This window comes from Biomphalaria glabrata, chromosome 13 (assembly GCF_947242115.1).
Source record: "Biomphalaria glabrata chromosome 13, xgBioGlab47.1, whole genome shotgun sequence".
Taxonomy (NCBI): domain Eukaryota; kingdom Metazoa; phylum Mollusca; class Gastropoda; family Planorbidae; genus Biomphalaria; species Biomphalaria glabrata.
The window spans coordinates 23,678,074-23,695,353 of NC_074723.1; the positions used below are offsets into that span (position 1 = coordinate 23,678,074).

Here is a 17,280-nt window from a genome sequence, read left to right on the forward strand (position 1 = left end):
TCACATTTACTAATGATATTGATATTTTTAAACCTAGTTTTACAATATGTTGTCGCCCCTCCTCCCTTTTGACTTTTTTACAATTCAAAAGTGATGGCATAGAACAGGGTCTATTAACATTGGTACATTTAAACTAACAGAGTATGGTGAAAGTCATCCCCCCTTCACCTGTCTTAACTCTTAAAACAGAGGGGAAAGAATAAAAAGAAAGTTTGAAAAAAAAAAGCACTTGCTTAAATAATTTGTAAACCATTTACATTACTGATGCTTCTTGCTTAAATTATTTGTAAACTATTTACATAAGTAATGCTTCTTGCTTAAATAATTTGTAAACCATTTACATAATTGATTCTACTTAATGCTAATTAATTAATTAATTAATTAATGCTAATTTTAAAGTACTCTTTTTCCTGGAAATATGGCATACTTTTAGATCTATTAATATTGAAAAATGCTGATCAGGACCTTCTCTTATTAAAATCCAGTACTTTTATACACATCATGTATAAGTCCGCGCTATTTTGTCTTGCGCTATTTTGTTTGGAAATTTTGCTCTATTTTGTCTTGGAACCATAAACAAGTGATCGCCTGCCTTGACCTTGAAAGGAACTAAATTTAAATGCCAATGCAAAGCCTTCATCACCACCCTCCTTAATCATTCATCCTATTCAAAAATGAGTGTTCACTAAGAAATTCTTAATCATTTATTTAAATAGAATGATCTTTTATGCCACTTTTTAGACAAATTAATCACTGTTCAACTCTTCAATATCTTTGTGGTTCAGTTCATTAAAATAATGATTGCAGCATTCATTCTCTCATTGTAGTAATGACTGCAAAATTCACGTGTACACACACTTATATAATAGATTTATGTCTACAAGACATTTTGTTGGTTGAACACTCAGGATGTTGCTGGGGTGTCAAGTGATGTGGAGTGGCTGTTGTGGGGGATGTGAAGAACCTTTAACTCTCAAGTTATTTTTGTTTGGTAACACTATAGACAACAGCTACAAACACACACACACACAATTGTGCAAATGCACACATTTTATTGCACACATATATACACACACACATAACACAATGAAATAGAAGTCACACTAGAGTCAAGAAATAAGTTTTAATATTTGTGCCCCCTGGCGGTGAAATCAGAAACAGATTTGTGCCTGATGGTAACAGAGTACGAATGTTGAATGTTATTAACACTCGTAGTAATGATCAAATCATACAAGATGATCAAATATATAAATTGGATCTAAAGTTGTTCAGTTTGATGCATAGGTCTTTAAAGTAGTTTCTGCTATCAACAACAAACAAACATAATAAGGAACCAGAGGATGTTTGTGTACAACAAATATAAAAACCCCACTCTTGATGTTTCCATTTTTGATGCTAAACATTTGATGAGTTGGATGTTTATTTCTAAAGTCAAGATAGTGCAGCTGAATCAAAACTTGAGACATCATGTCAGACCAAACATTAGAGACAAGCTACAAGTGAGAGCATGGCAGATCTCTAGAGACTGTTTTGAACTATCATCACATTTGATAAGTCACTTCTTGTTCTCATACTTTGTGTGGGGTGAAGAGGAGATCATTTATTATTCCATTCCTGCGTCTCTTCAACAGGTTTTTTTTCTATGTGCCTTTGTTTACATTTCTGTAAGCTCTATTCAGTCACACTTAAAATAGTTTCATAACTGTTGCATCCTATTATCTCACAAGTTCTCTATTATCTCACAAGTTCTGTATGTATAATACTATATGACAATATAAATGATTGTTTAAAAAAATGGGCAAATATTTGTTTAAACTACACACATTCGCATATATCATGTTAAAATATAAGATGTTGAAAACATTTCCATTGTGCTCTAAAGGAAGAAACATATGTCTAACATTCTCTGTGTAAAGGGAAAAGTTCTCTTGTTTATTTGTATATTCAACTTTAATGAGCGGTTAAGGTTGTTGAATACAATCTGGCTGATGTGGTACTCTTGGCTCAGATTAAGATGGTGAAGATATAAACCTAAAAGGCATTGTGGAAAAGGTAACTGAATGGCTATGTCATGTAATATATCATCTTTCTGTACATGTGAAATGTAGCCATTCTGTAGCTGTGTGATATAACCCTTCTGTACATGTGAAGTATAGCTGTGAAATAAATCATCCTCTACATGAGAAATGTAGACATTCTGTAGCTGTACTACAGTAACACCAACACTGGAAGCAGTCAATGTAGTTTTATGTCTTATTACAATCCTATATGTAAAAACGTTTTTTACTGATAGTGTTTGCGATACAACTTTGAAATAATTAATTAGTGATAATTTTTAGTAGATGAAGCCTAGTTTTTTTTAAATTATGAAATTAATTTTAGTTGGAGACAGTTCCAGATTTGGTTGGTTTCTTTTTGTCGCTGCCTCTTTTGCCTTTCTTTTGTTTGATCTCAGCTTTCTTTGGGTTGTCTTTCTTTTTATTTTTATTTCCCTTGTCTTTTCCTTTTTGCTTCTCTTTCTTTTCCTCTTTGGGTTGTTTACCTCTGCCTGATTTCTGCTCTGGTTTCTGTGGCACTGCTGGCATTTCAACTTTGGAGCTGTCGTCTGCATAAGCAAGCTCAGGTCCCGACCTGCCCAGGAGTCGATCGTTTTCTATTTCATCTGCGTCCGCCCATTCGCTGTCTTGGATACTCCTAAGTGATCGACCATACAGTCTAACTGGACTGTTACACTTCAGGTCTTCGAATTGGTAGAACCTAATCTGAGGGCTTGACACCATCCAGTCTTTAAGCCATTTCAAAGAGCGCATGCAGATGAATGGATTCTGGTCCAGAAAGAAAGAGGTAAGGCTTGGGAACAATTGGCGCATTCTGGAGCTGACATTAAAGAGATTGTTAAAACTCATGTCCAGGTAAGTCAGACTCTGTAGTGCAGTAGGCACCTTAGCTGGATTGTCTATCATGGCCATAAAGGCATCCGCGAGGCCAGGACTGCCCATAAGATCCAACATCTGAAGCCTCAGCATCTGTGATAAAAAGTTCTCTTGAAGCTCAAATTGTTCCGTTGAGATGTAGGACAGATGGAGCTTTGTCAAGTTGGCTAGATTCTGAAAGGCGCCAGCTTGGATGCTCCTCATCTCTGGGTTGCTAGACAGCTTTATGGTGCTGATGGTGCCCAGGTTGGCGAAGGCGCCACTCTGTAGAACCTCTAACCTGTTACCCTGAAAGTTGAGCCCGTTTAAAAACTGCAGGCTGCTGAAGGTGTTAGGCAGGATTCTTCTGACTTCATTGTTTTCCACGCTCAGGTATTCTAGCCTAGACTGGCTTTTAAAAACGCCGACCTCGATCTCTGCCAGGCGGTTCATGTCCATGTGAATTTTGGATACACTGTTTGGCAGATCTCTTGGTACATAGACCAGGTTGTTTCCTCTAAGCCAAACCTGTTGACATTCAAATTATCATCATTGAGTGTACAAATAAAAATGCTTTTAGATTTTATACGCACTAATATATACGCTTGCACGCACTCCTCTAAGTGTATATCTTTTTTCTTGACAATATGTCAATAATTTTAATCGGTGTATTTGGTCAGAATTTTACAGAACAAATTAGAAAACAAAGTTGTTTAATGCAAAAGGGATATTCATTGACATGAGTAAAATCGAATAGAATGTATGTAGCTTTCGTTCCTCTAATCCTCATGCTTTAATCTGGAAAGTAGAGAACCCCCTCATGTATCATCAATGTTAATCAGGTAAGGTTTACAAGACTTGTAGTTGGGTCATTGAGCAGTAAGAACAAAACTATTTCTCTCTTGATACTCACTTCTTTCAGGTTCTGAAGGTGGTCCAAGGCCCCGTCATCCAATACGGCCAAGTTGTTATCATTAAGGCCTAGCAGCTGAAGTTCTGTGATGTTACGTAGATCTGTATGGTACACCTGCAGTACACACAGTGCATGTTTAGTGACGTGTACAGTCAACTAGAAGTATGATCACAATCCTAAAAACAAAACTCTTTACCCGACTGATTTTGTTATGTCCAAGTCTCAGGTCGTAGACGGACGCTGGTAACGGGCTGGGCACATTGGTCAGTTGACAGCTGGTAAAGTCCACCACTTGCAGAATCTCGCTACCAAAACGGAATTGTGGCGTTGTAACTAGAGGATTTTTGTTCAGATATAGGGACCTAGGAAGAGATAACAAAGACACTTCAATGAAATAATTTCCACTCATTACATTAACATTAGTGTTCCATTACATTAAAGTAATCATTCCGATGATCTTAACAGAGTTCAAGAAACTTTATAAGGCTTCAATCTAGGCATTAGATACGCAGATGAAAACCAACTCATATCAAATGTTATTAGTTTACTAATGCTTTTCCTTCACTGTGATCCTGGTCCGAGTGGTCAGAAATGTGAGACGGTTTTGAATTGAAATTACCCTTCATCAAAACGTTCTTATTGATTGACTTCTTTTTATCAATGTTAAGATCGAAGTGTACACAAGACTTTATTTCCCAACTCCCCTTCAAATATAGAGGTATGCCGGGATATTGAAAGATAAAGGAGCAACTTTCATTTTGACATGAGCGCGACTTGTAGTGTTGTGTTCACGAATTATTTCCCTTTGTTCACTAATCCAACTCCTCATTATAACAACACTACTTATATCAAAGAGCACTGTTACCTCAAGTTCCGCAGCTTGCTAAAAGTGCCGCTGTGGATGGAGCTGATTAGGTTGTCCCTCAGGTCAAGACTTTGAAGGAGTGTCAACGTAGCGAAGTCATTCTCTCTCAGCGCTCTGATTTTGTTCTCTGCTAAATTCAGCTGCTGAAGTGCCGTGGCATCCTCCAAGAAATCCAGAGAGCTGATTTTGTTTCTGGTGATGACCAGCGACTGAAGTTTGGCCATGTTTCGGAACGTTCGTTTCTGGACGTGGTTAATCATGTTGCTGCCGAGGTCCAAAGACATGAGCTTTGGGAAAAAGCTGTGGAAAGAGAAAAACGTGAGTTTGTGAATGTTTTTTACCTATGAGAGAGTTGGCTCTTCCCAGGAACGCCTATGGCTCTGAACTCACCTGAACGAGTCAGCTTTTAAACTGGTCAGCTTGTTTCCATTCAGCTGCAGCATTTCCACCGTGTTGCTGGTGTCGAAGGATCTCGAGCCCAAAACTCGAAGGTGATTGTTTGCCAGGTTGATGATGATGGTCCCCCGAGGATAGGTCTGAGATAATAGAGATTGATTACATTGTACATTGGAGGAATGTTGCGTAGAGACATGGGTTCAACATTACAGTAAAGGCTATTGATTACATTGTACATTGGAGGAATGTTGCGTAGAGACATGGGTTCAACATTACAGTAAAGGCTATTGATTACATTGTACATTGGAATGTTGCGTAGAGACATGGGTTCAACATTACATTAAAGGCTATTGATTACATTGTACATTGGAGGAATGTTGCGTAGAGACATGGGTTCAACATTACATTAAAGGCTATTGATTACATTGTACATTGGAGGAATGTTGCGTAGAGACATGGGTTAAACATTACAGTAAAGGCTATTCACAGATAAAATACGAATTACGAGAAAATCTCGCACAAGTAGAACAAGTAAAGTTCGACTATGGCCTTCTAGAAATCAATAAATCATATGGTATTTCATTTGTTCTATCTCGCACAAGTGTCCACGTTTGAAATTCAGGTTCCACTGCTGCCCTGCCATAATTCTTCCTAAACAACATCATCACTAATACTTTGATTGTCAAGAAAACTCTCTTGACAGTGCAATGTCTCAAGAAAAACAAAGGTTTAATGAAACCATCTTCAAATAGAAGTGCGTGAGAAATTTCTCTGTTGTTGTGTTTTTTTTTTAACTTACAGATACGGATACATGAATCTTGATAAGAACAGGGTTTATTTTTTGGTTACTTTAAACTAGATCACCACTCTGTGATTTCCCTATACTAATTAGAGAACAACATGACGTCATTACCTTGAAATCTAGAAATCGCCCTACCAGCTGCTCTTACCTTTGGTGGTGCAGTCAAACTCATGCTGGAACAGTCCACCTTTCCCTCGGTACATCTGCGGCATCGGGATGGACATGACTGACCATTGGCGAGCTGAAGGAGGCCAACCGCCAGAATCAGAAAGAAGGCTAAATTGGATTGTTTACGAACTGTTGCAGTGGTAGCCATAGCGACAGTATCTAGAAGAAAAGAAAATATATCTCATTGTAATGACCTGTATATTAAACTATAGTTTATTGTTTTAGGGAATAGGCTTTTTTTTTTTTAAATGTAAAGATTTATTGGAACTTTTGTCGATTTTCATAAATAGAGTCCAATCTATAAATAGCGAGCTATTTGGTGTCTCCGGTGTACACACAGCACTGAAGTAATAATACAATCTAATACATTTGTATGCACGTCTCAACTGTCTGGAATAGAATTTCTAATCTCTTTCACTTGCAGCTCAAAGTAAGTTTAGTTGATCACAGCCTACATGACAGTATTTATTCTGTTTGGAAATCTATCTCAATCCTCACCTTTTTATTTTCTTATGTTGTTTTTTTTTTACAACGCTTCTATCAACTCACTCTGTCTGTCTGTCTGGTAAAAAACGTTTGTACTCGTGATTTCTCCCACACCCAATCTCGGATCTACCTGAAATTTTGCGAAATTATTTCTTTTATCTAACAACACAAGAATCAATTTTAAAAATTAACCAATTATCTAATTAACTTGGTTATACATTTTTTTGTTTGGTATCTCGAACAAGGGAAACAAATTGTAATTGACAGAAGTGGTGGTATAAGCTGAATTAGTCCCCTTTATAGTGTGTTACACAAACCTGAAAAACAAGTATATATGCTATAGAAACAATAGATACCTAGAACACTATTCGACAATGTCGACCCAGGGAAGATACTGGGCTTTGTCCGTGAGGTGGGGTTGACTAAGAAGATCTGATTTGTGAAGTTGTGACCCTATAATATTTACATAAGATTTTTACTAATTAAATTTTTACTACCTTTACTATTTTAACTGTGAATAGACCTTGTTGTTAATGATTTAACTGTATGGAATTTAGCTGTTGTAAAGGAGAGTAATCCATGAAGGATTACGGGCACGACATGGCCTAAATTGTGCCGATGTGCCCAAAACTCAAACTCAAACGATACATAGAAACAAATGTTCAATTAGCTTTTTACTAGCTGAGCGGTTACCGTGTTGGCTTGATTGCCGATGTGCCCAAAACTCTAACTCAAACGATACATAGAAACAAATGTTCAATTAGCTTTTTACTAGCTGAGCGGTTACCGTGTTGGCTTGATTGCCGATGTGCCCAAAACTCTAACTCAAACGATACATAGAAACAAATGTTCAATTAGCTTTTTACTAGCTGAGTGGTTACCGTGTTGGCTTGATAAGCCTGAGAAGGCTTGAACAATGAGTTCGAATTCAGGTCGTTCCCCTTTTTTTTAATTGTTATAAATGCTATTTTATTGTTAGTCTAGATTCTAGATCTATTACAAATTTAATGACTTGACTGATCGAAACTAATTGATATAAGTACGCTTAATATAACCTTTTTTTTTTTTTTTTGGTAAAGTATTTTTTAAAATGTTTTCTTGTTTTTAGGTTACGTTTAAAGAACGTACGTTAACGGGATCTGAAAACTCAAAGTGTAAACAAACTGTTGTTTTTTTTAAACAATGAGCTGATTTCTGGGATTAGTGTGACAATCCCTAATGTACAAAGCATAGCGTTCAATGCTATAAGACAAAACACTCCCTCAGTTGTTTCTAACAGTTGGCCAAAACATGTCAATATAGTCCTTGAATTGAAACGTTTATGGTCAGTGACATCAACGTAAAGAAGTGAAAAGTGGACTCTAGCTTTACTGGGGGGGGGGAGATTCCTCCCAAACGTTTTGATAGAAATGATGTGTCTTTAAACATGTCTTGTCGTTACTAAGTAATGTGATTGTGTCTTTAAACATGTCTTGTCGTTACTAAGTAATGTGATTGTGTGGATCCCTTTTATTTCGTCACCACTACAACCTACTCCAGAACTTGACATACCCCCCCCCCCCCAAACTACGCTTGTATTGCAAAAAAAATTTGCGTAAAAAACAGAATTTCTAAGTCGCTGGCGTAACTCTAAGTCTTTTTTTTTTCAGTGTAATGTCTCTTTCTCGAGGTGAGATTCCTGCCCACGTGGCCCCCTTGTGTTTAGAATATCTCTCCAACTCCTGGTGTTTAGTCTCTGGTTATAAGAGTCTACACCACCACGCCCCTCACTTCTCACACTGCCTGGAGGGCAATCTGCTGTCTTTTCTTTTCCAAATGATATAAACACAAGAAAATGTCGTTTTACTTGTAACTGTACTTAGACATTCAGGAGTCATTCAACCTTCATTTTTTGTTGTGAGAGAGGGGGGGGGGTATTCTTGTTTGTGTGTGTGTGTGTGTCTTACGTGGCCAATCATATATCAATCAGTAAGGTTTTTTTTTTTGGTATATCTTTGAACCTGTGTTTACATTTAGTATGTATGTATGTTTGTGAGCGTGTGTGTGTGTGTTTGTCTTTCTAGCAATAACGACAAGTATTTATCTATGCACGTGCATTGCCTACTAGAGGCGCGCGTGTTTCCGTGTGATTACTTTGAGCTGACGGCAGATAAATACACATTTGGTAAGAAGGACTCTTCTGGCTACTCGCTGTTACTGAAGTAGGAACATGCTTTCTCCTTCTCTCCTAGCCAGTAGCCCAGTGCAGTGTTATTTGGAGTTAACCCTTTCACAACTTATGCTACTGCTGTTCTCAAGCATATCCTCTTCTGTCTTACTCACTTTTCTTTCACCTGTTACTGTACCATGTAGGAAAGTTTTTGTAAGGCTGTTTTATCTTTTCACTTAATCATACCATTAAATCTGGTTGTCATGACAATTTTAATGATCCTTCAAGACTATTATGTTTACAATTTTTTAGAAACTATTTCTGTTTTTTTTTTTTTTTTCATCTTATACTTCCGTGTATTTTGAAAGTTCGTATCTCTTCTGGACACCAGCCAAAAGTGTTGAAAGTGTTATAAATCTGTCCTGCTCAACCACAGCCTTTGTTAGCATGTAAACAATATAACTTGTTTAAAGTCTCAGTCGGTTGTTTCAGCATTGTAGACAGCAACTCGTGTGTCTCCTCTCCCAAAATGTGTTTTTCGTGTCATTATTGGGCGGGTGAAGCTAAAACCTGTGTCAGACATTCATGCCGTTACAACACAACAGTAAAAATGGAATTTTGGTTCAAGGCACATAGTGCTACAAAATTATTGATTCACATGACACTTATAGGGAAACTGGAGTTCTATATAACCTAATCCAATGTGGTTTGCATCTTTCACGGACATATGGGATGTATAAGGCTACACTGTTGCTGCAAACATAACGTTTTTGGATAGAGACATTATTAAGAAATGTGATTTGCTTAATGGCATTTCCTCTAAGCATTTGATATCTCAGTTATTTAAAGTGGTATTCCATATTAAATACTTGACTTCTTAGTAATCTAATGTTACATACCATATTAAATACTTGACTTCTTAGTAATCTAATGTTACATTCCATATTAAATACTTGACTTCTTAGTAATCTAATGTTACATTCCATATTAAATACTTGACTTCTTAGTAATCTAATGTTACATTCCATATTAAATACTTGACTTCTTAGTAATCTAATGTTACATTCCATATTAAATACTTGACTTCTTAGTAATCTAATGTTACATTCCATATTAAATACTTGACTTCTTAGTAATCTAATGTTACATTCCATATTAAATACTTGACTTCTTAGTAATCTAATGTTACATTCCATATTAAATACTTGACTTCTTAGTAATATAATGTGACATTCTATATTAAATAATATACATGTTATGATATTTCCTGTTAGTACTTAACTTCTTATGCCTACGTCTAATAAGGTTGGGTTATTTCTAATCGAAAGAAACATTTTCACGATGAGATTATATGTAGCAGAAAAGATACAACTTTTGAGTCGTTCACTCTGCCAAATGTTTCTACATTATCTATGTTCAAGATGTAACCAAAGCAATACTAACACTAAGAAATATACTTACAGAGTACACTGTACAATGGAAAAGTAATACACAAAGTGTTTTGTGTGTGAATACTTGTCTATCTGCTTCATTGTTTCATAGGAATGTATACATTGGATATATGAGACCAATACATTGAGTTGGATATATGATACCAATACATTGAGTTGGATATATGAAACTGATGCATTGATTGGATATATGAGACTGATACATTGAGTTGGATATATGAGACTGATACATTGAGTTGGATATATGATACCAATACATTGAGTTGGATATATGAGACTGATACATTGAGTTGGATATATGATACCAATACATTGAGTTGGATATATGAGACTGATACATTGAGTTGGATATATGAGACTGATACATTGAGTTGGATATATGAGACTGATACATTGAGTTGGATATATGAGACTGATACATTGAGTTGGATATATGAGACTGATACATTGAGTTGGATATATGAGACTGATACATTGAGTTGGATATATGAGACTGATACATTGAGTTGGATATATGAGACTGATACATTGAGTTGGATATATGAAACTGATGCATTGAGTTGGATATATGAGACTGATGCATTGAGTTGGATATATGAAACTGATGCATTGAGTTGGATATATGAAACTGATGCATTGAGTTGGATATATGTGTGACGAGATGTTAATTAGTTATTATTTGGCTTGTTTATTTATGTCTAGGGGAAATTTTATTAATTTTTTTTCCCGCTCACATATAAGATTTTGTACAGGCACACCGCAACTAACAGTAAGAACAGACCAATATTATAAGTTCATAAATAAAAATAATTTAATGAATGAAAGTTTACAAAGGAAAGTGATCAATTAAAATTATAATTAAGAAAATAAAAGAAATAAAGGTGCTAATATCTAAAATAACTGTTCATCATGGATTGCTAATTATTGAGTGATTGGAGGAGAAGAATGTTCCTAAGTCTGCTACTTATTTTTCTTAGCTGCTAGCTCCTGGGTCGTCTTCTGGCGGTCGTAAGACTGGCACTCAGAAGGATGAGTCATCCGGCTCTGTCTTAGGACGTCGGCTCGGGATATTCTCTATGCTGTAGGCAAGCTGGCTCTAGGGTGAGGCCGCTGCCTGTTTAGCAATAGAGATGGTTGGTGCTGCAGACTAAGTTGTAGTGGGACGATCTCTCAGCTGTGATCTCTAGCTCGTAGAGAGCCGTGCTAACTCAACACCAGTTTATCTTCTGCTGCGAAGGTTGCTCTAATCTGTCGGCATTAGGCATTAACTATTGGGCAGTGGACAGTTTGGGCCGGGTACTGGGCAGATGATACTGGGCAGTATAGGGCACTGTGGACACTGGGCAATATGTTAGGGCCAAGGACAGTAGGCAATGCCTTCTTGCTAACAGGTATGTAATTGGGGGGGGGGTGTATCTGGTGTGGTCTGCCTCGGTTACAGCTTTCTGTGGAGATCTGGTAGTCGTAGCAATCGTGTGTAGTAACCAGGGGTAGCTATCAGGGGTAGCAATCAGGGGTAGCAACCAGGGGTAGCAACCAGGCTGGGGATAAGACATACAATTAGGAACCTCCTAAAGGCATTGAGTAGGGATTCCCATATGCCTTGCAATCATTCAGATGTAGGCATTGGTATCAACCCCAAAAAGGCATTTAAAACCATTATGTATAAAACTTTAAAGTACGTATGCAACTCAATAACAAAGGATATAAGTAAGATAACCACAATAAATGTGCTATAGTACAATGTAGGATAATACTTGTCAAGATTCATCCAATAAGTTTGATTACGACGATAAGTAATCAGTTATAGTAAAATGGGGAAGGAGCATATTATATACTAAAGGATAAGATGAAGATAAAATATTAGGGATATGGCTACAGTAATAAGTGTTTGATATAGTTAAGGAACTATAAGTTCACAAGGGTGGGAGACATAATAACATGCATGAGGGATATACAATAGAAATGTGAAATAACTAATTTCACATGGGCTCTGTAAGTTTAGAGCACTGTGATCTAAGTTCTTAGACAGTACTTAGATTCACGAAAGGTTATTGTTTACATCCATCACTAAAATACAGGAATGGATGAAACATAACAAATTAAATATAATAACTATAGTTTCAAATGTAGACAACCATAGCGGCATTAATAATACTATATGAAGATATAGTATCGACATAAAATAGTACAATGTACATACATAGTAAAGTCATAATGTAATGACGGGGAACGTGGTTGTGTACTAATGTGTACTCACACATCCCTATAAGATAAGAATGAGTATAGTAAAATGTTTACACTTACCCGTTTGTCCCTAATGAAATCTCACAACTAAACTTCCTAACAGAGGAGACTGTATGAATCCTAGCGGGCCTAATCTGGAATGCTTTGGTCTCTCTCTATATATAGATGGGACTTTTCGTTTACCGGGTGGGGAAGAAAGCTAACTGATTTTCTCACATGTATCGATGTACCGGAGATGTCAGGCGTCAGGTCAGATTTATGGTCAATATTCGTTGCCTACCGTGGGAGTAAAGTCTTAAGCGAATATGTATCTGTCCAGCCCGAGTGCAATGCTATTCTTAGAGCGATGTGTATCCTGCGGGGGGGGGGGGGGGGAGGGGGGGTTAGGTGTGAAAAGTTATTAGGCCGCGGCGTGTAGCGCGGGTGCAGCGCTGTCCAGCGGTCAATAATTAAAAGTTAGCCCTCGAGAGGCTAGTTAATGTTTTACGTCTAGATTCGTCCCGTGAGAAACGTGCGAGGGGGGATAAATCCTACAATAAATTAGTTATGGGTGGACAAGAAAATAATTGTTTAAGTTAAAAATTAAGTTTCTCACGGTTTGCTGGGAAAAACTCAAATGAACTTTTGCATGCAAGTTTCGTATCGTCACATACCCACCCACTTAAAAAGTATTCGCAGAATACTAATACTGCTTGCATACAAGTTTCATTTGAGCTTTGTGGTTGCCTAATCTAATCGTTTAAATTTACTGAGGGGTGGTACCCATTGAGGCCTGTGGGCTCAAGACCGCAGTGCCGACTGAGGAAATCAGGCGCTGCATTTTGACTTCCAGGAACATGTTCAACCTGGAAGGAGTATGGTTGCAATAGCAAAGACCATCTCATAAGTCTGGCATTTAGATGCTTGCTGGAGGATAAGTAAGATAACGGCTTGTGGTCAGTTTGCAGAGTGAAGTGCTTTCCATATAAGAATGCCTGGAATTTCTCTATCGCCCACACCAGTGCCAGGCATTCTAGCTCTATTGTGGCGTAGTTGGATTCTGCCTGGTTCAGCTTACGGCTTGCATAAGCTACTGGAAAAAGTGTGTCATCGGATCCTTCGGCAGTTTGCATCAGAACTGCGCCCAGGCCAGAGCCACTGGCGTCTGTCCTCAACACGAAAGTGCGGGATAGGTCAGGTAGCTTGAGCACTGGTGATGAAGTAAGGCATTCCTTGAGTCGTTGGAATGCGAGTTCACATTCCTCATTCCATGTCACCTTGTCTGGTCGATCCTTTTTTGTTAGATCTGACAGTGGGGCAGCGATAGAGTTGAAGTGTGGGATGAATTTTTGATAGTAACCACACATCCCGAGGAATGATCTCACTCCGGTTTTTGTGATCGGCCTTGGAGCCTCGAGTAATTGAGCAACCTTTTCTTCGTCTGGCATGAGCTGGTTTTCTTGAATGACATGGCCTAAGAACTTGAGTCTTGTGAAACCGATGAGACATTTGGAGGGCCGAGCAGTTAGACCCGTCTCGCGGAGCCTTAGCAAGAGGGAGGAGATGAGAGCTATGTGTTCGGACCAGGTCTCCGTGGCGATCAGAATATCATCTATGAAATTTTGGATGCCTGGACTTTCGATGGGAGCTAATAGTTTTCTCATCATACGCGTGAACACGCTAGACGAGTTATTCAGACCAAAGGGGACCGTTTGAAATTCATAGTGCCCTTGTGGGGTGCTAAAAGCTAGCAAAGGTCTGCATTCTGGCTCAACTTCTATTTGATAGTACCCTCGGCTTAAGTCAAATTTGCTAAAATACCTAGCGTGACTTAAGTTGGCAAAAATTGTGGCTGGGTCTGGAAGAGGCTCCGCTTGGAATTCAGCCACTGCATTGAGGCGTCGAAAATCAATGCACATGCGATGGCCTCCATCTGGCTTCCGAACTAGCACCACTGGTGCGTTGTATGGAGAGACCGAAGGCGCTATAATTCCAGCTTTTAGAAGCTCTTCCACCTCTTGTTTGATGACCTCAGCTTTTGCGTGAGGTAAAGGGTAGGCCTTTACTTTTATGGGCTCAGCACTTAACAGCTTCATCGAAAACCGCTCAAGCGATGTTCTGCCAGGCTTATCCGACAAGACGTCATGGAACTCCCCCAGCATAGATTTGACTTCGGCCGTTTGTTCGGCGTCTAGCTGTGGACTAATGGTGACGTTCTCGTGTGTCTCCACTGCATGGAGGGGGTACTCCACTAGGTCTTTGGGTTCTTTCACATCCTCTGCCACCGCTATAGCCATCAAGTCTCGGGGAGGGTCTGTCTGTGAAGGCCTCTCTAAGTAGTGCTTGAGGAGGTTCACGTGATAAGACTTCTCCTTGCGACCGACTTTAATAACGTAGTTGGTGGGCGATACCTTTTTCATCACCTCGAATGGGCCTTGCCAACAAATCTGTAACTTGTTTGTGTTCTTGGGCAGTAACAAGAGAACCTTATCTCCGACATTGAGTGACCGTTCTTTAGCCCTCCTGTTGTAGTATTTCTCTTGTCTTTTACGTGCCTTGATGAGGTTACTTCTAGCCAGGGACCGTATGTCTTGTAGCCTTTCTTGGAGGTCCTTCACATATTTGGACACCGTTTTGACCTCATCGTTGAGATGATCTTTGGTCCAAGTTTGTTTTAGGATTTCTAGTGGGCCACGGGGATGAGATCCAAAGATGATCTGGTATGGCGAATACCCTAGACTGGCGTGAGGTACCTCTCGGTATGCGAATAAAGCAGCAGGTAGGTAAGTGTCCCACTCTTCTGGTTTATCATCGATGAGGCGTTTAAGCATCGTTACCAAAGTGTGATTGAACCGTTCTACAAGACCATTTGCTTGGGGGTGGTATACCGAAGACCGGAGATGTTTTGCATTAAAGAGAGCATACACCTCCTTCATTAACTTCCCTGTGAACTGAGAACCATTGTCTGTTAATATCTCTTCGGGAAAGCCTATCCGAGTGAACATATTGAACAGAGCTTCAGCCACATGTTTAGAGTCTATGCTTGACAAAGGGGCGGCCTCTGGCCATCTTGATGCTTGACATATGACACAAAGAATGTAGGCGTTTCTTTTCTTCGTGCGGGGTAGAGGACCAAGTATGTCCACAGATACTCGTTTAAACGGAGTTTCGATCAAAGGGGTTTTTCCCAGAGGAACGGGCGGAATGCGATTCTTTGGTGACAACTTTTGGCACTGTGGACATGAGGCGACATATCGTTTGATGTTTTCGGTCATGCCAGGCCAGAAGTAATGGAATCGGATCCTGTTGAGGGTCGAGCTCTGACCTTGATGGGCACTTAAAGAGGAGGCATGACCTGTTTGCATAACCTGCTCCCTGTATGGTTTGGGCACAACCAGCTGGTTGCAGGCATCTGGTTCTTTACCTCGTCGATATAGTAGCCCTGTTTTAAAGAAGAATTGTGCCTTGCCAAGGGCGGGTTCACCGTCTTGGGCGAACCTAAGATATTTTTGCAGCGAGGGGTCTTGCTTCTGAGCTTCTCTAATCTCAATGGGAATGGTATTGACTTTGAGGGAGTCAGATTCTTCCACTTGTACCTGTGATCTGGTGAGAACAGGTGCAGAGACGCTGGGGTATGGTGGTGTTCCTAGAAACACGTATCGGCAGCCTAATATGAGATCATAGGCTGGGGATTTCATCACAATCGCTTTGATGCGACCGCGGACATATTTTGACTCTACATTTATGAGAGCCATAGGTAGAGTCTTGGGCGGACTCTCCAAATCAACTGTTTGGATTTGTGTAGTCTCCTCGATGTAGTCGCTTGGGCTTACCAATGACTCCCGAACTACAGCTTCCACCAAGCAACCTGTGTCGTTGAGACAAGTCACAGCTCTCCCGTTGACCAGCGCCTTTTCGACACTTGGGGGATGAGGAGACTCACCTGACTGAGCGCTTACTGCGGCCAAGACGAGGGCTTCAGCATCACTCGGTGCAGGATTGCGTATACTATTTAGAGTATGGGTGGGCTTACCTCTGCTCCGACAGTCTTTAGTGTCGTGCGAGTTAATTTTATGGAAATTACACCATTGTTTAGGGGGCGGGTGAGAAGATCTATAATTAGCAGGGTTCGGGGTATTGGGGCGAGGATGAACGGCCTGGTTGGTTTTGTGGTTGGGTGGGTTGTTTTTCCCTTGGTGGGAGATAGCTCTATTTGTGCTTGCTTGGGGCTTTGAGTCTTCCGTCTTTGTCTTAGTGTCACGTCTGGCAGCTAAGTATCGGTCTGCAGCAATAGCAATGTCAGAAGGGTCAATCACCTGTTGCTCATTGACATATATACGAGTTTCCTGCGTTAAGCAGTCTCGAAGCTGCTCAGCTAGAATAAGGTTTCTAAGACCTTCAAACGTTTCTGGCATTTTGCTGAGGGCTAGCCATTTTCCGAGGTATTTGTCCAGCCTGTCGCAAAGATTGACATACGTTTCTTTGCGCTCAAGGCGGGACCCTCGAAACTTCTTATGGTATGAATCAGAGGTTAGCTCAAATTGAACCAATAGTGCCTCTTTTAGGGCTTCAAAGTCCTCCCGTTGGTATGAGGGGAGCTTTGTGTAAGCCTCATATGCTTTGCCTCGCAGACATTGAGCTAGTCTAAAACACCACCTATCCTTGGGCAAGCTATAATAGCGTGCCACCTCTTCGAATCGTGTTAAGTAAACCTCAACACTTTCGCTCTTCTCATCGAAGGGCTCGAAGGGGATATTGGGTGAGTTATTTGAGGACCCTTGGCTGGAAGCTGGGCTAGCAGGCTGAGAATCGGCTACTGTGCGAGCCGTCTCATTCTCTTGAGCTATTTTAGCTCTCTCAGTTGCCTGTCTCTCCCGCTCCATGGCTAACTCGTGCTCATGTTTTTCTTTAT

At 39.6% G+C, this 17,280-nt stretch overlaps 2 protein-coding genes across 6 annotated transcripts in view; one reads left to right on the forward strand and one right to left on the reverse strand.

Annotated features, from left to right (window-relative positions):
- The window catches only part of LOC106079216 (arf-GAP with coiled-coil, ANK repeat and PH domain-containing protein 2-like), a 90,017-nt gene that overhangs the window by 21,680 nt on the left and 51,057 nt on the right, over positions 1 to 17,280 (forward strand). The window lies entirely within an intron of this gene.
- LOC106076769 (leucine-rich repeat-containing protein 70-like) overlaps positions 1,105 to 17,280 on the reverse strand; it is a 37,525-nt gene continuing 21,349 nt past the window's right edge. Inside the window, exons 2-7 of one of the 2 annotated variants that reach the window (XM_056007325.1) lie at positions 6,037 to 6,215; positions 5,081 to 5,226; positions 4,691 to 4,990; positions 4,022 to 4,187; positions 3,826 to 3,939; positions 1,105 to 3,440 (exon numbers count right to left, since the gene is read on the reverse strand). In XM_056007325.1, coding sequence (XP_055863300.1) covers positions 2,379 to 3,440; positions 3,826 to 3,939; positions 4,022 to 4,187; positions 4,691 to 4,990; positions 5,081 to 5,226; positions 6,037 to 6,204 — 1,956 coding nt within the window. In that variant the 5' untranslated portion in view covers positions 6,205 to 6,215 and the 3' untranslated portion in view covers positions 1,105 to 2,378. 2 annotated transcript variants of the gene reach the window in all.